The sequence below is a fragment of the Hippopotamus amphibius genome, chromosome 2 (assembly GCF_030028045.1).
Source record: "Hippopotamus amphibius kiboko isolate mHipAmp2 chromosome 2, mHipAmp2.hap2, whole genome shotgun sequence".
Classification (NCBI taxonomy): domain Eukaryota; kingdom Metazoa; phylum Chordata; class Mammalia; order Artiodactyla; family Hippopotamidae; genus Hippopotamus; species Hippopotamus amphibius.
The window spans coordinates 39,996,192-40,018,963 of NC_080187.1; the positions used below are offsets into that span (position 1 = coordinate 39,996,192).

Consider the following 22,772-nt stretch of genomic DNA (forward strand, 5'->3'; position numbering starts at 1 on the left):
GCAAGGACTGAACGAGTTCTTTGGAGAAATTTTTTTCTCCCTGGAAATGCTGGAGAAACAATTTCTGTTTGAATAGAAGAGTCAGATCTCTGAACACAGTGCCTTCCTTAGGGGTGAGGGTGGCTGGAGGGGCCTGGCATTCTTGATGCACACAGGTGGGGGTTGGATGGGGTACAAGCTCCCTGGAAGACAGGGAAGAGGGTTGACTCTGGCACAATGCCTAGTCCTCAAAGGCCACAACTTCCTCGGGATGTCTGATCCTGTCTCTGTTCTGTCTAACACTTGTAAGACAACTCTGGTCAGCAGAAACAGCTTCTTGATTTGAGGACTTGATACTTGTCCATTCCTCTTGCTGTGGATCAGAGAGGGCCCCACAGTTGGAGGGATGTCCCTTGTCAGGCTCTACCTGGGTTTGCAGTTCCTTCTTGTGCTGACTTAACTCTAAGACCTCAGATTCAATCCTACGTGCCAGCTTTTCCTCTAGGATCTTCCCGATGGCTGTCATGAGCTCCTGAGCTTCAGGAGGCCCATAACTCACAAAGTTAGCTGCACTTTCAGCTGAGTCTTGGTGCTGCACAAAGGTTGACATGAATTTGGCTTTTTGCTGGGGACTTTCCTGGTCTTTGATTTTTCTCTTGAAATCAATCCACTGAAAAAATCGCCTCATCTTTTTTCTGAAATAACTTTCAGGAGGAAGCTGTTCATTCTGTGACAAAGATGGAGAAGTGTCCTTTAATTCTCTTTCCTCAACTGGGTGGCTCTTCTTTCTGCCTGTAGATGTCCCTGCTCCTGAATCCTCACTTCTGTATTCTCCTGCTTTGGAGCCCAGAGGTCTCACTCTCTTTGCAGCAGGTGGGAAATTCTTATCCTGGCACTTCCACAAGACACGCTTAGAGGGATCCTGCCTCTGCTCTATGCTGGTCCTGCTGTCCTCCAAGTGGGAAGCTGTCATGTCCCTAGTGGAGACCCCCTGGGCATGAGTCAGTGAAGACTTGGAAGGCAAGCTACCTGAAGTCAGGGGCTTGTCAGTGGGACAGTGTTCAGCCTGGCTATGCTCCTTACTCTCAGACTTAAACTTTAACTTACTAAGGGGCTGTTTTTGAAGGTCTACTTTAGAATCTTGGGGAACAGATATTCTTGGTGAGGGACATTGAGTGGTCAGGGTGGTTTCTACTTTATTCACATTGACATTTGTCATTGGGGAGCTTTCCAACTCGCTGGTTGTCAGGATGTCACAAAATTGTGATTTAAGAGCACACAGCTCCTTGGCCTTGAATATCTCCCTGGACACACTGGACATGAAAGAATGTTCTAAATTCTTCCCCACAGTCTTTTGTCCCCGAATTCTTTCTACTCTATCACTGGAGCTCATGTTCTCATCCCTTGGCTCATGTCCATCCCCAGCTTGCCTGATGGGCACCTCTGGGCTGCATCTGTTGCCTAGCAGAGTCTCACTCTGACTCACTTTGTCTTTATTTCTCTGTGTGAAGGGCTGAAAAGTCTGTGTACTATGCTCGATTGTCTGAACATCCTCTGCGAGCTTTTGGTCGTTATCAGAGTGTGATGTTTGCGGGTCTCCCTGTTCTTCTTTGCCCACAGATGAGATAACAGGGAGAGGATGATCCAGCATGGGGACTGAATTTGTAGTTCTCACCTTGTTTCCCTGAGAAGTTTTAGAACTTCCTTCAAGGAGTTTGGAAACCTCACCTTTAGAATCTACCCCAGAAATATGGATGGTTGAGGAGGGAAAGTCAAATTGAGGAAGAGGCCATGTTTTGGCTTCTCTCAACATATAGAATTTTATGGATTCAAGAACCTTGAGGGGTAGGCCCCATCTCTGAGTCACACGAAATCTTAAAATATGGGCTTCTAGCACCTTTTGGGTGTTGGGATCAAGAAAAGAAAGCTCTACAGTGCTAATCTGACAGTAGACTTTACCTAGCACTGTGTTTTTTGAATTTGTGTCTTCCATATTGGTCTGGGAACTCCCAGGAGGCGGCAAAGTATTGTCGTCAGCCAGCCATGAACGACACACACCTATAGGAATCCTACCCGCGCTGATCTGCCAAGACTTTGTGCTCACATGTAATCTAAGGATGGTTTTTATTTGATTCCAATCTATGTCCTTCCTTGAGACATTTAATAATTCACTCCCTGAGTGATGCCTCGAATGACACACACAGTTAGTTTTTGTCTCCAAGGCAGCCCTCAGACCCTGCACCAGGTAGCATTCTGAGACCTCTTGTGGGCTGTCTTCTGGGCTCTTCTCTAGGATATAGCCAAGATTCTTCCTCATGTCATTCCTTAGCTGAAACTTTGTTGGGACCCTCTCATAGAAATTTCCTGGGAGACCCAATTCAGGCTTCCCTACATTCTTGCTATCCTGGCCCTGAAGCTCAGAGAGTTGTAAGTGAACATGTCTGCCTCTCTGCTGAGGTACTTCTGTTAATTTATATTGAGGCTCCATCAGCGTTAGAGACTCTAAATTCCTACAGGCTAGGATGCACCATCGTGGAATTAGCCTCCTTGGAACGAGGAGCTCCAGTTTCTCCTGGGGTTCACTGGCGATATGAAAATGGCCAGGAAGGATGGAGACTGGTACATAGGCATGGGACGACCCGTTGAGTGATGGGAGGTTAAGAGCTCGAGGACAGGTGGCTTCTTGAGATTTTTGGAGCACAGGAACTAAACCCCACAAACCTTCCTGTTGTTTCTGCAACCCTTGCCATTCCAGATGTTGATTTTCAGTTGCAATATTAAAGTCTGACTCATTCTGGAATCTATGGAAAGACACTCCACGGTCTCTAATCTGGGACGGAGAAGAGGATGGTAGGATTCGGAGTCGGGATTGAAGGTGGGCCTGGGGCTGGACCTGAGTGAAAGGTAGGGGCTGAGATTGGGGCTTAGTTTGAGGCAAGGGTTGTGGATGTACGTGGGGGAGGGGAGGAGGATGGGAATGAAAAAGTGGTGGAGATTCTTGATCCCACATTTTGACTGCAGAAGCATTACAGATTCCATTGAATAAGACAACGCGAGACTCAAGTGGGGAACTCCTGCTAGAAACCAAGAGAGTAGCCACTAGGGACTCACTGTGCAAAGAGGGAAGACCCCAGAAAAGCTGGCTATATTTCTGCTGAAAGTTTTCTCTCAAAGTCTTGACATATAGTTGCTGCTGACAAATGCGTAGCTGCTCTGGTTTGCTTTCACCGTTCCAGCCAGTTTGGGGGCCTGTAGTGTCCTTTACATCAAGTGACTGCAGTGAATTCCCTGAAGATGTCCATTGGTATTCTGAGCACATTTGTTTTGAAAATGGTCCCTCTTCCTTTTCTTTCTTCTCTAAACTCTGGAAAGCCATTCTCTTTTTTATTTGTCTCTCCAAGAGTCCCTGGATGTTAAAGCCGAAGAAAGATTGGCTGTTGGCTTCCATGTGCTTGGTTACAGAGTCTCCCCAGAGACAGGTGTCTGGTAGATGGAGGGAAACATGCTCTCTCTGACAATCAGAGGTTGATAATGTGGGGAGGAACATGTTCTTGGCATGAGCTTGCCACAAGGAGAAGTCTGAAATTGACAGGCTTGAATGCTCAGTGCCTCTGATTGTTGAAACACAAGTGGACAACCCACCAGGGCTATCTGGAGATGACTTCTCCAGAACAGGCTTCTGTAAGATGGAAACTGACTTAGGTTGAGTCACAGGTAAAGTGCAGTCTGGCTGTGGTGAAACAGATGGAGTTGGTGGTGCATGATGACAAGCAAAAGAATCAGGGGGATTCATTGCCTGGGACAACTCTGATAAGGGGTTGATATCTTGGGAAAGGGTGGGGTCAAGAGAGAATATGGTATTTAGAGACAAAGTGGCCTCTGGTGGGAGAACAGGATCTGCTGTCTGAGTGTCATGTGGGAGGAGAGGGGGAAAGGCAAGGGATTTGGGTGGGGAATAGTCCACTGGGAACTCAGAATCCAAGGAAGGAAAAGGCTCTGGTGCCAGAGAGTGACCCAGTGGTGAGGGTGCAAAAAAGTCAACTAAGGGGGTCATTGGGTTAGGGGAGAGAACCGAGGGGGGCAGTGGGGAAGGTTCAGGCAGAGAGGCTGGTGTTAGGTCTCCTGGAGAGACTGCCGAGAAGGCAGGGGACAGAGTAAACGATGACTCAGTCACAGGAGCTGTGGGAGCCAAAGGGGACACAGAGGAAGTAGCATCTTCCAGGGCCTCCGGGAACAGCAGCCGATTGACCTCAGCAGTTGCATTATTGCACACCTCACAGGAGGAGTCTGGACATAAGAGTTGACGAAAGCGGGTGGTATCACCATGCCGGCCCGGGGGGCTGCAGGAGACAGGAAGTACAAAACTACAGCCAGGACCAGAACAAACATGAGACCCTGGCAGGTCTGGCTAAAGTATGGCTGCCTAATGTATACTATCCTTTCAATTCTTCTACTTCCTTAATCTCACCATATTTCCTTTATCCCTCTCCCCACAATATATCTTAATCCCACAATATATCTTAATCCCACAATATATCTGTTATTCAGAAGGCTTTCACATTCTGAATCTGAGGATTTTCCCTCCCATGTCGATCTCAGGCTTCACTAAGGCCCTAGAAATTCAAAGACTCCACTGGAAAGCGGGACACAGGAAAAAAGATAAAGTTCAGTCACCTTTGCAGAAGAGAAAGCACCTTCCTTGCCTCCTCTACTTCGCTCTGGCAAGCTCGCCAACCTGGGAAACCAGGAGAGTGATGAAGGTAGAAACAAAGAGACCTTGTGGGAGGGTGAGTATAACATCCTTTAGTGGTCCCCTTGGTGGGTTGGACTTGGAGAGCCCCAAGAACTAGGATACAAGATCACATGGTCAATGATAATGATCACAAAGCTCAACTATGTATGTTGCTTTATCATTCACAAAGGGCTTTCATATGTATTCTCCCATGTGATACTCAGAACCACCCTTTGAGGAATATAGATCAATGGTTATTTACCTCAAAGAGGAATCTGATCATCCAGGAAGTCAAAGGACTTTTACAAAGTCAGGACACAGACATTCTGACTCTGGACACCTCACATGGCCACCTGTTGGGAGACGCCCATCGTCCAGGTCCATCACTGCTTCATGCCCAGTGGTGAGCAGAGCAGGGACCCTGAGAAGTGTCTCAGGCTCTGACTGCCTTTCCGTGAGTCTCTCCTCTCAGAGCTCTGGTTTCTGAGAGAAACTGTATCTGGCAGCTGACAGCCTCAGCGATCATGGACCTTGGATCTCATGGAAAAGGCAGGAAGGGTCGCCCTGGGAGAGTTCCGGTGGAATAGGCAGAACCTTACCTTTCATTGTTCCACCTTTCCTTCTCCTCTTGGCTCTGCCCTGACGCTGAGAACAAAAAGAAAAGATTGAGGGGCTGGGGCTATTTCTCGCACTCCTGTCGAGGAAACTCAGATATTCATTATTCATGAATTATATGACTATTTTCATTAGCAGAACTTTAGGTTCCTTTCCTTTTATCAATTTTAAAGGTTTAAACTGTTTTCAATTTTTTCTTATTCGAAAAACTCAGAGAAGGACTTTTGTCCATGAGGTCCACACTTGATATTCTCCGTCAGAAGTCATCTGCCCGAGGAGGGCATAGACTCTGAGGCCAACAGTCATGTCTGTGTCCCTCAGATAGGACCCTGTATCCTGGAGTTCGGGCTCCAGCCTCTGCTCAGAGGCTCTCAGAGGCTCAGCACTGCTGCCCTGATCAGCCTAACACAAAGGAAGGTTTGGTCGAGTGATGCCTGACGTGAGAATGTGACTCATGATCAAGCGTTGGGGATCTCTGTTGTCCTGCAGAGATCCAAAACTACATAACCCAACCCAGGGCCACAAAATTACTGTTTGGGATTTTATCCTGGAATCCTCCAAACACTCAGATGGTCTGGAGGGCTTCAAATGGAAGCCTTAGTCCTCTCTGAACCACTGGCCCTGTCTGGCCTATGATGTTCTATCTTCTCAAACTTCCCATCTTAGGTGTCTCTCTGACCCAACCACACTCATTGAGAAATGTGAGCAGGGGAACAAGAAAATAAAGAATCATTCTTTGAAAAAGCAATTTTTGGTTCCAGCTCTGATATTTAAAGAGCTTGGGAGTCATCACTCCAGCCTTTAGAAGAGGCAAAATCTGAACCAATTGAAAATCAGTAACCATCGTTATATGTTAAGGGCTCTAATGGAAAAAGTAGAAACATGAGAGAACAGATGAGCAATAAGCAGAGAGAGGGAAACTCTAAGAAAGAACCAAAAGGAAATGTTGGATATCAAAAACAGTGTAAGAGAATGAAGCATGCTTTTAATTGGCTCATTTGTAGAGTGCCTGTAGCCAGGGAAAGAAAATATGAGTTTGAATATATGTCAATAGAAACTTTCCAAACTGAAATGCAAAGAGAAAAAGAATCTAAAAAAAAATTAAACCCAGAATAGCCAAGAAATATGAGACAGTTCCAAAATGTGTAATACAAATATAATTGAAATACCAAAAGGAGAAGAAAGAGAGAACAGATAAGAAATATTTGAAGAAATAATGGCCCAGGATTTTCCAAAATTAATGACAGATTAACCATAGATTGTGGACGCTCAGAGAATACCAAGCAGTATAAATACTAAGAATGTCTATACCTGGACATATTTTATTAAAAGTGTAGGAACCTGATTGAACTTGGTGTTTCCCCAAAAATTAATAAATTAATTAAAAAAAAAAAAAAACCTGGAAAAAATTAAAAAAAAAAAAAAGTGTAGGAACCTGAAAAATAAAATCTTGAAAGAATCCAGAAGAAAATAATATCCTACCTCGAGAGGAGCAAGCATAGGAATTACGAGTTTCTCATCATAAACCACGTAAGCAAGAAGAGAATTGACTGAAATATTTAAAGTGTTGAAAGAAAAAAAAAAATCACCCTAGAACATTATATCTAGTGAAATTGTCCTTCAAAAGTGAAGGAGAAATAAAAACTTTCTCAGATATACAAAAACTGAGATACTTATCAGCAGCAGATCTGCCCTGAAATAAATATTAAAAGAAGTTCTCCAGGGAAAAGGAAAATGACAACTCAGATCTACATAAAGGAAGGGAAGAGAAGAAATAAATGAAGGTAAAACAAAATTTTTATTTTTCTTATTCTGAATTGACCTAACAATACTAATGATAATGTATTGGGTGATTATAGTATACGGATAAGTGAAATAAATGACATCAGTGTTACAAGGGACAGGAGGGAGGGGTTGGGAACTCTGTTATAATGGAACCTGCATTACCTATGAATTAGTATAGTGTTATATGAAAGTGGACTTAGATTATTTGTAAATGTATAGTATTATGAATTCTAGGGCAACCACTAAAATAGTTTTTAAAGAAGAATACTTGCTATACTATGAGAAGAGAGAAATTGAATCCTATAAAGTGTTTAAAACCAGAAAAGGCAAAAAAGGGGGAGAAGAAAGAAAGAATACATATAATAAATACTAAGCAGTTATAGACATGGTAGATATTAATCCTACTATATAAAAACTCGCTAAATGTAAGTGGTCTAAATTCACCAATTAAAAGACAGTCAATGGATAAAATGAGATCCAATTATATGTCTACAAAACACCCACTTTAAATACGCATATAAAGATACTGATAGATTGAGTAAGGGAAAGAAAACTGTACCATGCTAACACTGATGAAAGAAAGCAGGAGGAACTATATTAATTTCAGACAAAGCAGACTTCAGAACCGGGAAAGTTATGAGGGATTAAAAGGGGCAGTACATAACAACAAAGGGGTCAGTTCTCCAAGAAGACACAACAGTCCTTAATATATATACAGTCTAAAAATAGACTGCCAAATATATGAGGCAAAAACTGGTCCAGATACAAGGAGAATTAGGTGAATCCACTGTTATTTTGGAGAGTTCAACACCCCTTTATCAGAAATGGACAGATTCAGCAGGCAGAAAATCAGTAAGGATACAGTTGACCTAAAACAGCACCATCAATCAACTTGATCTAATTGACATTCATAGAATACTTCATCCAACAACAGAATACACATTCTTCTCAAATACACATGGAACACTGCCCAAAATAGACCATATTCTGTGCCACAAAACACACCTTAACAAATATAAACTAGGAATTTTACAAAGTGTATTTTCAGACTATCATGGAATTAAACTAGAAATCAATTACAGAACAATAGCTGGAAATGCCAAAACTTTGGAGAATAAACAGCCTGCTACTAACATGAGTCAAGGAAGAAATATCAAGAGAAAAAAATATTTTTAAACTAAGTGAAAATTAAAATACAACTTTGTATTTTAAAAATTAAATCAAAAATTAAAATTTGTGAGATGCAGAAAAAGCAATACTTAGAGGAAACTGATAGCATTGTACGCATTTGAAAAGAAAGATGTAATATCTTTGAGGGGCCCTGGTTTACTCACCTGATCGATGTCTCCTTGTTTCCAAAATACCGGGAAACATGAATTCCTCTTTAGGTAGCACAGTGACAGAAGAAGGAGCCCTACCCAAAACACAAAGGCAAGCATGGGAGAACCTAGGAAGCTGAGCTGGAGCTCAGCCATGGTGCAGTAAGGCTCCTCAGACAAAGAAGACAGTCCACATCATCAGAAGTGCATTGCATCAGGCAACTGGGCACTGAGACTGCAGGTTCTAGAGTTCTAGGCCCACATCACAGAGGTTTAGCGTAAATACCAAAGGTTCTTGAGGGTGGGGGAGGGCACAACACAAGCGAGGTGAACCCATAATCCCTCCCCCACCATCCAGCCCAGCAGATCTATCCATCCCTCCAGGGCCCTTTAGATACCTCTAACCTATCTTCCAACCCACACATTTATAGACCATATATTTACCTGAGTGAAGTTTGCTGTTTATTTCACATTACCCAGATATTACCTGAGACCCTTTTACTGCTTGGTGATCTACCTTTGGACCCCACATAATATTTAAAACTCTGCTATGCCAAAGGATTTATTCCTCCAAGGTCTACTTTGCCTTCAACTACAGTTTCCCCTCATACATAATGTGTTTTTACCTGTATGAAGCCAGAAATATACTCAGAAGAAATATACCCCACCATGTCTCCTCAAAAGAATTCACATTCTTTTGAGAGGGTAGAGTAGCCTATACCAGTGAACAGGAAGCATGACAAAAAGAGAAACAAGAGCATGGCACACCCACGAACCTACGGCAAACAACTTAAACATCTTTAGTAATTCTTGTTTTCCTAAAATCCCTCTTAGGCTCTTCAGCCCCTTACGGTTCTCAAATCTAGCCCCCTCCACCCATACAGTGTCTCATCCTGCTGCTCCCTCTTTCTTCTGACAAATTCCTTCTCAGAACATTTTAAATTTTTTTCTTTATTTTACAGAACACAAGCCAAAGGACCAAACACACTATGATTTAAGGATTGGGCTTCTCTTGAGCATAACTGCTAATGAGCACAGCAATATTTAGCAATACCTTTTGGCTTTTTTGAATCACACTTATGGTTACTTCAGTGAAAAGTTTTATATTTTTTTTCCCATTTACTTTCTTACTTTTCACCAAAATTCCTATTGGCATTGCCATACCTTTTTAAACAATACTGTCATTTTTGTTGATGGTGTATATGTATTTCATCTCCCCGTACTAGTCATTTAATAGCTGTAGCCCTTATAGCTTCAATATTTAGATTATAAACTACTGAAATTAAGCCCTGTGTCATTTCCTTACTTTGCTTGCCTGCATTCCCTCGTTGAGTCTGATGAATCAGTCTTGACCCCAGATACCTAATTCTTTCCCTCCCCTATGAGGAGGGTTTACCAGTAATGACAGCTCCCTTCTTAACTGTCTCCTCCTGCATCCACAGCTCCACCATTGTCTCTACCCAAAAGGAGGGTGCACTTCAAGCCCACTCCATCTCACATACCCTCCCCTCCTTTGACTGCAGGAGGTGTATCTGTTTGGGAAAATCCCTCCACGTATTTTTGTACCTCTGGTATTTTTTTTTATAGAAAGTCTGGTCCTGGCTGTCCCTGAAGTCCCCAGCATTCACAACGGTAAAAACATTCTCTAAAGTCTGAGCAAGATAAGCTCCACCAAAAGAATTTCCAGGTGAGAAGGGGTTATAAAAATGACACCTCAAATATAGTCTTCAAAGAATGGCCTTGTTATAAAAAAGAAAGACTGAGAAACACTGATCCAGATTAAAGGAAACTAAAGACACATGACAACTAAATGCAGTCTGTGATTCTACACTGAATCCTGTAATGGGGGTTTTGAAAAAAAGCCACAAAGGACATACTCAGTAAATTGACAAAAAATGGAATATGAATGGGAGTTTAGTTAAAAGTTTTATGCCATTGTTAAATTTACTGAAGGGGATAAATAACTGTACTGTATGTAAGAGAATCTTCTTTTTCTTAAATACACAATGAAATATTCAAGGAGAAGGTACATGATGCATGAAATGTATTTTCAAATATTCAGAAATGTATGCATATTTTTCATGTATGTGTATGTATGTGTATTCATACATATAGAGAAAGGGGAGGCAGGGAGGGAAGGAGACAGAAACAGAGACAAAGAGACAGAGGAGAGAGACCTCAAATGGGTCAAAATGTTAGTAGGTAATTCTGGATAAAAGATACATGGTGTTACCATCCATGCAACTTTTCCACAAGTTTATTTTCAAAGAAATACATTTAAAAAATGGACCCTTGCCTGCTGTCCTGGAGTTTACCTAACCTTTGACACTTCTGGCTTTGATTCCTGCAGCTACCACCACTGCCGTTTCCAGACCCCAGAAGTGTGTAATGACAGCTATAAACGTTATCTCAGGTTCTGTCCCAAACAAGAAATCTGGAACCCTCTGCGCATTTCAACAGGATTTTACAAATGCTGAAGAAGAGCACGACCCCTCCCCCCCCAAAAAAGTTTTTTTTTTAATTACACACAATACAAACCTCCCCCCCCCCCAAAAAAAAACCAAAAAGAAGGAAAAAATCAACATGTTTACAGAATGGAACCCCTAATTTTTGTTACCTGGTGCCACCAGGTCATTCATCTTCTGGGGTTTTGTGGTGCGAATTGGTTTGCCAGCACTTCGTCTGCTCTGTCAGTTACCATTCCTCCACCAGACTTCCATCTTCCAAAAATGTGCTGACATCTCTTGTCGCGTCCTCTCTCCTTCTTGTCATCCTCAAGCATTTGTTTTTAAATCCTTTGTTTTAACAGTTTTATCGAAATATAGCTCACATACCATACAGTTCATTCATTTAAAGTGTGTAATTCCATGATTTTTAGTATACGCGCAGACATATGCATCACCACAATTTTTAAAACATTTTCTTGACTTCAAAAAGAGCCCCGTAACCTTTAGCTATTACCCACCCCTCATCTCCCAGCTCTAAGCAGCCATTAATCTACTTTCTGTCCTCTCTTGGTTTCCCTATTCTGGATATTTCATATGAATGGAATCATATGTGGTCATTTGTGACTGGCTTCTTTCACTTAGCATCATGTTTTCAAGCTTCAGTCATGTTGGAGCATGTATCAGTGCTTTTTAATACTGAAAATATTACACGGCATGAATCTACCATATTTTATTTACCATTCATCAGTTGATGGGCATTTGGGTTGTTTCTATTAACTCTTATGAATAATACTGCTATGAACATTTGTTTACAAGTTTTTGTGTGGACATACGTCTTCATTTCTCTTGACTATATACTTAGAAGCAGAATTGCTGAGTCACATGGTAACGCTACGTTTACTATTTTGAGGCACTGCCAGACTGTTTTCCAAAACAGTTGCACCATTTTTCATTCCCACAAGCAGTGTATCAGGGTTCCAGTTTCTCCACATTCTTACCAACACTTGTTTTCATCTGACTTTTTGATTCTAGCCATCCTTGAGTGTATGAAGTGTTATCTCATAGCAGCTTTGGTTTTCATTTCCCTTTTGGCTAGTGATGTTGAGCCTCTTTTCATCTACTCTTTTTTTTTTTTCATCTACTCTTACTTTTAATGGCATCTGGGGAAAGAGAAGATAAAACAAGTGTGTTTGATCTACTGTGTTTAACTCGAAACAATAGCTTATTTTAACTGCATGACAGGGAAAATATTTTCTTATATTTGAAAACATGCATAGCGCTGTCAAATCTTTATCAACATGCATAGTTTACTACTTCTATATTTTTTGCATGCTGTAGTTACTATGTGATCAAGGGACAGCAACATTGTGCAATGAATGTGCTGTGTAAGATTACTTCTTGCATGGGGTTGAGGGAGGAAATCACTCAAAAGACTCCTTAGGGTTGACTAAAAGGCAGGGCAGACTGATCGCCAGAGCCTCTAAAGCAGAATGCTTTTTTGTCACTGATGCTGTGTACATCTGCTGTGAATAAGTGTGTACCACAGGTGATAAACATCAAAGAACTGTGAGAGCTTTGACGTGGGCACATAGCATATGTCTAAGAGATGGATGGCAAGATATTTAAATGGGCTTTTACACTTTAATCATGGTGTAAAAGATGGGATGTATCACACATGCCAAATGATAATTGCGAAAGTTGGGTGAGGGGTATTTGGGAGGTTACACTGTTCTATCTACTTTCATGCATGTTTAAAAATTTTTGTAATAAAAAGCTTTAAAAATAATAAAAGATGTTGAGTGACTCATAAGGCGAGGGAGGGAGTAAAAGGATACTTGGCCAGGTGGATCAAGACTAGATCAAGACTTGAATTTAGCTATCTCTCAGTAAGGAAATTTCAGGAAGTGTAATTCCTTTGAGATTACGAAAGAAACTTCTTTCCATGTTGTAACAGGAAGGAAGATGGAAAGGAGGGATGGGAACGGTTTTTTTTTTAAGGGTTTTGATGAAAAGTTCCCATCTCATGGCTTCTAGCTCCTCTGTGAATGGTGGTTTGGCATGTCTTCTGAGCAAGTGGAGATGGCCTAAATTTGAGAAAAGTGAAGGAGATTTGAAATAGATTTGAGTAGCATTGTAGGGAAAATGGACTAAGGAAACAGTGACCTAAGCTCCATTGTTTTGTTCACATGCTAGTAAGCATGCAATAAGAATTGTGGAATAGATGCATTATTTCCAGGTAGTGCTAGGGCTGAATTTATTATGACATCAGTAGACTTGATTGTGAGATTTAATCCAATAATGATCAGCTACTTATAGGAAGGCATTTCTAGAAAAGGCACAGAGAGGGGATTTTGCCAGACAGGAAGAATTAGAAGTGATTAGATGAGGCCTATTTGTAGTGGAGCTTTTTAAACGTTGCTTACCTGATAGACCATCAAGCCTACCTTGGAGAGAAAAAGAAGACAAGAGCTTGGTGGATAGATGAAGAGTAAGTGTAAAAACGACCTGAAGTTGAAAATTTAACAAGTGGTATATAAGCTGAAAGGATAGGGGGATGAGGCCCAAGGGTGGAATGTCAGACTATATTATTTCCAGATGGCGGAAGTGTTTCTGGTAATAAGCTCTACAGTGTGGCAGTGACTGCACTGGAATGGAACTAAAAATGAGATGATGTAGGAACAGGGAAGCTGAGTTATTGACAGGTCTATCCACATGGAGGTTAGAGCCCTCCACCACTCCTGACCTCCTCATGTTCCCTGCCCTGGGCTCCATCCCACCTTTTGTCCCTTTCCCAGGGCCTCCATAGTATCTGCCTTCTTTCTGCGACCATAAGCTTCAGATGTTGTAGGATCAATGTCATAACTCTGGATAAGAAGATAAAAGTAGTGAGAGAGGCTGTAGTGGACATCTATTTTTGGTTTTTTGTTTTAACACCCAGCATCCACAAGTCTTTCTGGAAAAACTACCCCAAGTGCTCTCTAGGATACTCACCCTATTTTTGAGTCCCAGTCGGTACAAGTGGAGTTGCCTTCCCTCTAGACCTCATTGTAAGGGTGGATATGTGTGCAGCCTTGGCCAAAAAAAAAAAAGGTGGTCCATGGTGAGCCCCCAAATATCTGTAATTCCAGTGCATTCTAGGACTCACCTCTGGTTCGTGACCTGCACGTATTCTGGGGAAGGTCTCCCATGCCTCCACCAAGGCTATTAATATCAATGGTGGCACCTCCATCCTAACTGGTGAACTGTACACACTAAGGGTGATATCTTGTATATTCCCACCAAGCACAGATGGAAGGAAAGCAACACAATCGCCTTCCACAAAGAGGGGGAATGCCATCTTGATGACATCCTTGGAGATATTGTTTTAGTACTCAAAGACACCCCCATGCTTCTTTGGTATAAGACATAGTGTGCTGTGCAGTTCTCTGGTCAACCTCAAGGATGTGGTGCTTGGATCAGATTGAGGAATAGGGGAGCAGGACAGGGTCACAATATGGGAATGATGAGACATAGAACTTTGTTCTATTAGCAATCACATTCTTTCCCTTCACTTTTTCTTATTTTTCCACTCGCTTTAAGACATCTTTTCTTTACTCTCAGCTGTATTTTACCCTGGGAGGTAGGTGGCTGCCTGGTCAACATTCCTACCACTGACAGCTGAGTGGTGCGTTTGCTCTGCAGAAAAAATAAGTCATCAGTTGAGCTGACTGAAAAATTTCCAAGGAGGGGAACCACTTCCCTAAGGTGACTTTCTAGTAGGGAAACCTCCACGTCAAGTTTAAAGTATGCTTTCCCGACACATTAACATGGCCCACATGACAGATTCTTAAGCAGCTTCTGTGCTGTTCCTGGACCCTACAGCAACCAGCCAGGGTCTAGGACAGCAATACCCCCGCCTAAACAGTGCCATTCAGAGTTCTGCCCCGTGTGGGAGTCTCTGGTCACCGAGTTCTAAATAATGATTAAGCTGTTGTTTCTTCTTCATCATTATTTTCAGAAAGTATACCTGTCCTTAACCCTCTTCAGCTATAGACGACCTATCTTCCCTACTTCTCTAAAGGATACAAAACATTCAGTGAGGAGGGAGGTGTGAGCTGCTACACATTTTCATTAAGGCTAAGCTAAGTGGCAGGAGACAAAGCCCATCTCCTCGAATTTCATCAGGGAGGAAATGGGCTTTGGGGGGGGAAGGGCATGATATCTATTTCTCAGGAAGAACTCCAGAGGACTGGTCACCTTTTAGCCAAAGCCAAAGGAAGCAATTAGTAAGAGCTGAACTATCTCCTTACTTTCCCTTACACACAAGCCCTGAGTTACCCAAAACCCATGCCTCCAACACAGTACACAGAAAAGACACACTATTATTAGATAAATATTTATTGGGGGGAATCAATATTTTCCACAAGGAAGGAATTATTTTGGGATGGGACGTTTTCCTCCCTGGAAATTCTGGAGAAGTGGTTTCTGTCTAAATAGTAGAGACAGGTTTCTGAACACAGTGCCTTCAGCACTGGTGAGCACAGCCGGAGGGGCCTGGCCGGCTTGACGCCTGCAGGTGGGGCTTCGATGGGGCATAGGCTCCCTGCGGGGCACTGGTGGCGGATGTTTCTGACACAACTGCTGGTCCTTAAATGCCACAACTTTCTGGGGGTGTCTGTTCTTATCTCTGATCTGTCTTGTACTTGGAGGATAACTCTGGCCAGCAAAGATAGCTTCTTGACGGCAGAACTTGGTATTTGTCACTTTAGAGGAGGAAGCCCTGTAGTTGAAAGGAGGCCCCTGGACAGGCCCTGTCTGGACATGCACTTCCACCTTTTGCTGAGTTTTCCCAGACTGCACTGGGGAAGATAGGGGCTCTTGAGAGCCGGTGACATCTATTGCATGCCGACACCCCAGTTTCTCCTCTAGGAACTTCCCAGTGTCTGTCACAATTTTCTGAGCTTCAGGTGTCCCAGTAAAGGCAGCTCTACTTTTAAAGAGGCCTCTGTTCTGCGCAGCTGATAAGGGGCTGCCCTTTTCTTGCCTTTTGCATTTTATCCTGAGATAAAGCCATTGCAAAAAGTGCTTCATTCCTTTTCTGATATGGCCTTCAGGAAGAGGCTGTCCCTTCTGTGATGGGGTCTGGAAAGACTTGCTCACAAGTGTCTCCTCTAGTACCATCTCCTGAGTAGGGAAACTCTTCCTCCTAAGTTGGGATGTCCCTAACCTGGCATCCCCTCCACCAAGCTCTTCTGCTTTGGGCCCCAGAAGGCTCGCTCTCTTTGCAGTTGTTGGGCAGTTCTTATCCTGGCACCTCCTTAAGGCATGCTTAGGGACCCATGGTTCCTGCTGCTGCTCCATCCTGATTCCTCTGTCCCGCAAATGGACATGCAGCACCTGGGAGTCACCCATGTCTCCACCTAAGACACCCTGGGCGTGAGTCAGTGAGGCCTTGTAAGTCAAGTTATCTGAAGCAAGGGACAAGTCAGTGGGTTGACCTTGAGCCTGGCTATGCTCCCTGTTCTCTAATTTAAACTTTAACTCACCAAACAGTTGTTCTCTAAGGGCTAATGATTCAGGATCTTGGGGAACTGGAAGTTTGGATGGGGGGTTTTTAGTGGTCACAGTAGTCTCTACTTGATTCTTATTCACATTTATCATTTGGGAGCTCCCCAACTTGCTGGTTGTCAACATGTCACAAGTTTTTAGTTGAAGAGTATCAAGCTCATCGGCCCTGAATATCTCCCTAGACACCTTGGACGTGGAAACAGGTTCTGACTTCTCCACCTTTTTGCCCTGTTGCATTTCTCCTTTATCACTGGAACTCACAGTCTTGTACTTCGGCTCATATCCGGTCCCAGCTTGCTTTGCAAGCAGTTTTGGGGGATATCTGTTGGCTAGTTGAGTCTGTCTATGACTTGCTTTCCCTGTGATGCAGAGTGAGGCAGGCAGACGAGTCTGGCTGGCATCCTTAATTCTCTGACTATCCTTTGCAAGCCCACGATTGACATCAGAGTGTGACTGTCTCAGGATCCTCTGTCCTCCTTTGCCTGCAGGTGAGGTGGCAGGGAGAGAATGATCCAGGACAGGGGCTGAATTTGTTGTTCCCACTTTGTCTCCGTGGAGAGACTGAGAGCTTCCTTTGAAGGACCTGAAGCTCCCAGATTTGGAGTCTGCCTCAGAAGTCACACTGGTTGAGGAGGGAAAGTTGGCATAGGACAAGGACTGGGATGAGGCATCTTTCAATTTAAAGATCTGAATGGATTCAAGGACCTTGGTGGGAAGGCCCCACAACATCCTCATACGAAACCTTTTAATATGGGCTTCCAGCATCTGTTGTGCACTGGAATCAACAAAAGTCAGGTCCTGGACGGTATTCAGGGAGTAGGCCTCATCCGCTGATGATGGCAAACTTGTCTGTTTTATTTGGGTGTGGGATTTCACAGAAGGAAGCAATGTTTGCTTGATAGCGTGCCATGAACTATGCACAGTCCCAGGGAACTGACCTTCATTTATTTCCTCAAGCTTCTTGCTCAAATGTACGTTTAGGACATTTTGAAGTTGTCTCTGACCTAAACTCTCTGCTGACACCCTTGAATTTTTCTCTGAGGGACTCACCATCTGACTGTTTAGGTCTTTCTCAGAGTCATACCCCAAATCCTTATCTGAAGAGCTCTTTGGGTCAGTCAACAGATGATCTTTTGGGCCTTTCTCTAGGCCATGTCCCTGATCCTTCCCCACATCTTCCTTTCCCTGGAGCATTTCTGAGCTCCTCTCATGGAAGCTTCCAGGTTTGCTCAATCCAACATTTTTGCTACTCTGACCTTTAAACACAGAGATCAATGAGACCCCATAATCGCTCTCTGACTCAGATGTCTCTGCAAAACCACTTGGAGGCAGCATCAGTGACACAGACTCATAGATTCTGCGGGGCAGGCCCCACCGGTGTTGGATGAGCCTCTTTTGAAGGTGATGCTCTAGTTTCTTCCGAAGTTCCTCACTGAGAGGAAACTCCCCAAGAAGGATGGAGACTGAAACATGGGCCCCGGGGGCCCGATGGCAAGGAATGTTAGGAGCTGATGGACAAAAGTTTTCCTGAGATCTTTGGACCACAGAGGGTAAACCCCACAAACTTTCCTGTTGTTTCTGCAATATGTTCCATTCCAGCTGTTGAATTTCAGATGAGGAGAGAGACTCTGATTCATCCTGAGGTCTATGGAAACTTACTCCACAGGTCCTAATCTGGGGTAGAGGACCAAATGGTATGACTGGGAGTGGGGACTGAGGGTTGGCCTGGGACTGGACCTGAGCGAGAGGTAGGGGCTGAGATTGAGGCAGGATTTGAGGCAAGGTCTCAGGCTGAATCTCAGGCAAGGACAGTGGTAGGGGATGGGGAAGTACTGGGGATTCTTGGCCTGTGGAGGCATTCAAGTTTTTGTTGAAAATAAAGATTGAGGAACTGTCACCTGAGACACGAACAGCAGAGGGCAAGGACTCACTGTGCAGAGATGGGAGACCCCAGAAGAGCTGGATACGTTTTTGCTGTAAATGGTCCTCCAAGGTCTTAGGATACGGGGGCTGCTGATGCACGTGAAGCTCCTTTGCTTTGTCTTTGCTGCTCCAGAAAGGAAGGCAGACTGCCAAGTCATGCTTATCAGCCACTGACTCTAACATTTTCCCTGAAGAATTTAGTTGGTAGTCTGGCCTAAGTTGTTCTGGAAAAGAATGTTTTTTCTTTTCCTTTTCTTTCCACATCAGGAAATCACACCTCTTTTGGACTTGTCTCTCCAGGAGTGCCAGGACGTCAGGGCTGAGAAATGAGAGGTTACCAGGCTCTACAAGGTTGGCTGCAGGGTCTCCCCCAAAAGAGGCCTCTGAAGAATGGAGGGCAAGAAACTCTTGGTTGAAATCACATTGTGCCAGTGTGGAAGGGAACAAGGCTTGGGCATGAGCTTGCCACCAGAAGTCTGAAATTGACAAGCTTGAATGATCAGTGCCTCTGAGTGTCGGGACATAAGTGGACAATATACCAGGGCTTTCTGGAGGTGAGTTCTCAGGAACAGGCTTCAATAAGATGGCAACTGATTTAGATGGAGTGACAGTTAAAGTGCAGTCTGGCTGTGGTGAAACAGACGGAGTTGGTGGTGCAAGATGACAAGAAAAAGAATCAGGGGGATTCACTGCCTGGGACAAGTCTGATAAGGGGTTGATATCTTGGGAAAGGGTGGGGTCAAGAGAAAAGATGGTATTTAGAGACAAAGTGGCCTCTGGTGGGAGAACAGGATCTGCTGTCTGAGTGTCATGTGGGAGGAGAGGGGGAAAGGCAAGGGATTTGGGTAGGGAATAGTCCACTGGGAACTCAGAATCCAAGGAAGGAAAAGGCTCTGGTGCCAGAGAGTGACCCAGTGGTGAGGGTGCAAAAAAGTCAACTAAGGGGGTCATTGGGTTAGGGGAGAGAACCGAGGGGGGCAGTGGGGAAGGTTCAGGCAGAGAGGCTGGTGTTAGGTTTCCTGGAGAGACTGCCGAGGAGGCAGGGGACAGAGTAAACGATGACTCAGTCACAGGAGCTGTGGGAGCCAAAGGGGACACAGAGGAAGTAGCATCTTCCAGGGCCTCCGGGAACAGCAGCCGAATGACCTCAGCAGTTGCATTAATGCACACCTCACAGGAGGGGTCTGGACATAAGAGCTGACGAAAGCGGATGGTGCTGCAGGAGACAGGAAGTACAAAGATGAAACCAGGACCAGAACGACGAAAGGGGGACCTGCTAGTCTGGAAGGGGTGGGGTCACTTGAAGCCTGCTGCCCCTTCACATTTCTCCACATCCATGACTTCACATCATGCTCAATAGCCCTCACCACATACTCATTCCTATGCTACCCCCTCCCGTGACTACAGCAGGTTGCACTGAATCCCTGGAATTGCATAGAACATGCTAAGGAAGGATCAGGAAAGAAAGGGAAAGACTAGTCACCTTTTCAGAATAGAAATCAGCATTCTTTTCTCTCCTGTTTTTGTCTGGTGACGTCTCCAACCTGAGAAACCAGGAGAATGAATTATATGTAATGAAAATAGAAGCATAGGTATAATAACAGAGTCCCCTTATGGGAAACCCTTGGGATATTATACTCTGAAAGACCCAAGAATTAGTAGATAAGGTCAAATGGTCAATGATATTAACAAGGTTCACATATGTATGTTGCTTCTTGTAAAGCAACATGCCTTATATCTCATGTGATGCTCAAAACCACCATGTGAAAAACAGAGATCAGTGTTGCCTCAGAGAGGAATCTAATCATCCAGGAAGTCAAAGGACTTTTACAAAGTCAGGACACAGACGTTCTGACTCTGGACACCTCACATGGCCACCTGTTGGGAGACGCCCATCGTCCAGGTCCATCACTGCTTCATGCCCAGCGGTGAGCAGAGCAGGGACCCTGAGAAGTGTCTCAGGCTCCGACTGCCTTCCCATGAGTCTCTCCTCTCAGAGCTCTGGTTTCTGAGAGAAACTGTATCTGGCAGCTGACAGCCTCAGCGATCATGGACCTTGGATCCCATGGAAAAGGCAGGAAGGGTCGCCCTGGGAGAGTTCCGGTGGAATAGGCAGAACCTTACCTTTCATTGTTCCACCTTTCCTTCTCCTCTTGGCTCTGCCCTGACGCTGAGAACAAAAAGAAAAGATTGAGGGGCTGGGGCTATTTCTCGCACTCCTCTCTAGGAAGCTCAGATATTCATTATTCATGAATTATATGACTCTATTTTCATTAGCAGAACTTTAGGTTCCTTTCCTTTTATCAATTTTAAAGGTTTAAACTGTTTTCAATTTTTTCTTATTCAAAAAACTCAGAGAAGGACTTTTGTCCATGAGGTCCACACTTGATATTCTCCGTCAGAAGTCATCTGCCCGAGGAGGGCATAGACTCTGAGGCCAACAGTCATGTCCGTGTCCCTCAGATAGGACCCTGTATCCTGGAGTTCGGGCTCCAGCCTCTGCTCAGAGGCTCTCAGAGGCTCAGCACTGCTGCCCTGATCAGCCCAACACAAAGGAAGGTTGGGTCGAATGATGCCTGACGTGAGAATGTGACTCATGATCAAGCGCTGGGGATCTCTGTTGTCCTGCAGAGATCCAGAACTCTACATAACCCAACCCAGGGCCACAAAATTACTGTTTGGGATTTTATCCTGGAATCCTCCAAACACTCAGATGGTCTGGAGGGCTTCAAATGGAAGCCTTAGTCCTCTCTGAACCACTGGCCCTATTTGGTCTATGATAGTCTTTCCTCTCCTTGAAATTCCCATCTTAAGTGTCTCTCTGACCCGACCAAACTCATTTTAAAAGGTGGGAGTGATGAGGAAATTGAAACTTCCTCTCTTCGATCTTGCAAAGGCCTGCTCGCCGCCACTCTCAGTTAAACAGTAAAATGAATTACTAAGAGTGATCAGATAAGGGAAGACAGTCCCGCTCTCAGGCACCCACCCCAAGCCTTTGTTTGAGACCCTTTGCACATAGACTTGTTAAGTGACCATTAAGTTCAACCCACAACCAATGTGAGAATGCAAATTGTGACCTTAGTCCTGATAGGAATGGCATGTCTGGCTCCTACAAGTTCCTGTTAGGACCCCCTACCATGTGTGTAACCCCTGGGAACTCCCGCGCTCTGTAACTGCCCCTGACCTATAGTAATTTGTAGCCAATCAGTTTGTACCAAGTATAGCTGTATGTTTTAACCTATATAAGGAGAAGACTCCCCTGAAACGGGGCCCCAGAATTTTGGAGCGTTCGCTCGTCTGGGTCCGCCGGCTCAATAAACCTGAGTTCTCCAACTCTCCGAGTGTGGTGCTTGGTTTCTCGTGGGATCAGTTTTTTTTCTGCAACAGGAGTAGAAATGGAAACAACAATAAAGAATCTCTGTTGAGGGCTCGCCCACGGTTACTTACTTTTCGGATATCTTTGGTTTCACAGAAAGTAGGTAAACATGGAAACCCCACTAGGTACCACAGGAACAGAAGAAGCAACCCCAACCCACACAGGACGATGAGGTTGGGGTCAATATCCAAAAATGTTGAGCCGAAACTCAAACATGGGTTAGTAGGGCTGTTCAAAAATGAGAAAACATTCCATTTTCTGAATTCCATTGTCTGAATCGCAAGGCTGCCTAAGGCAACTGAGCACTGAGAGTGCGGGCGCTTGAGTATAGCTCCAGGCCTGCATCACAGAGCACTGAAGAGTCACAAAGGGTTTCTGAGAGTGGGGGGAGGGGACAACATGAAGAGGGTGTGTCCACGGCCCCTCCCCTACCAACCAGTCCCGCAGACCCCTCCACTACTGCTGGGCCTTCCCCGTCCCTCTGCCCTACCCTGCCAATCCTGTTTTCCAACTCCACCCTTTCATGGTTTCATATGTTTACATTAACAAAATTTTCTGCTTGTCCCATCTGTAACCCAGATATTACCTGGGTCCCCTTTACTGTGTGAGAAACTTGACTTGGGTCTCACCAATTCCACTGCCTTGAAAGTCTGAAATACTGTCTGGAATTTTTGCTTGTACCCAGACATTTACACTGAGGATCATTTATGTCCTTAAATCCATCCTTTCTATAGAATGTTTTTGCTATACAAACCCAGATATAGAACCTAAAAAGTTCTTTTATCTAGTTTTGTGAATGTTGGATAGGAAATTTTGCTTTTTGTTTCAGTCAGCCTTTACCATCTTCAGTCAGAGGTGCTGATTCAAATAATTAAGATGAATAATTCATTATTCAACATTCACAAAACTAAAGTTACTATAAAATAAATGCAAATAATTAAATTTTCACATGATCTTGAGGATAAGTCTGTAGCACTTATTTTTCTGAAGTTAGGGAAGCTTAAACTGCATAAAGACTTTTAGGACATGCTACACACACACATACCCAT

At 44.0% G+C, this 22,772-nt stretch overlaps 2 protein-coding genes across 2 annotated transcripts; both read right to left on the bottom strand.

Moving 5' to 3' along the window:
* Positions 1-220: 220 nt before the first annotated feature.
* LOC130844322 (spermatogenesis-associated protein 31D3-like) lies at positions 221-14,106 on the bottom strand. Its single transcript, XM_057720624.1, has 5 exons — positions 14,023-14,106; positions 13,655-13,741; positions 5,570-5,728; positions 4,692-4,825; positions 221-4,319 (listed from the first exon to the last, which is right to left on the bottom strand). The coding sequence occupies exons 1-5, from the start codon at positions 14,104-14,106 to the stop codon at positions 221-223; spliced, it is 4,563 nt and encodes a 1,520-aa protein (XP_057576607.1).
* Positions 14,107-15,290: 1,184 nt separating this feature from the next.
* On the bottom strand, positions 15,291-21,992 carry LOC130844323 (spermatogenesis-associated protein 31D4-like). Its single transcript, XM_057720625.1, has 4 exons — positions 21,795-21,992; positions 20,472-20,517; positions 19,831-19,891; positions 15,291-19,563 (listed from the first exon to the last, which is right to left on the bottom strand). The coding sequence occupies exons 1-4, from the start codon at positions 21,990-21,992 to the stop codon at positions 15,291-15,293; spliced, it is 4,578 nt and encodes a 1,525-aa protein (XP_057576608.1).
* Positions 21,993-22,772: the final 780 nt, after the last annotated feature.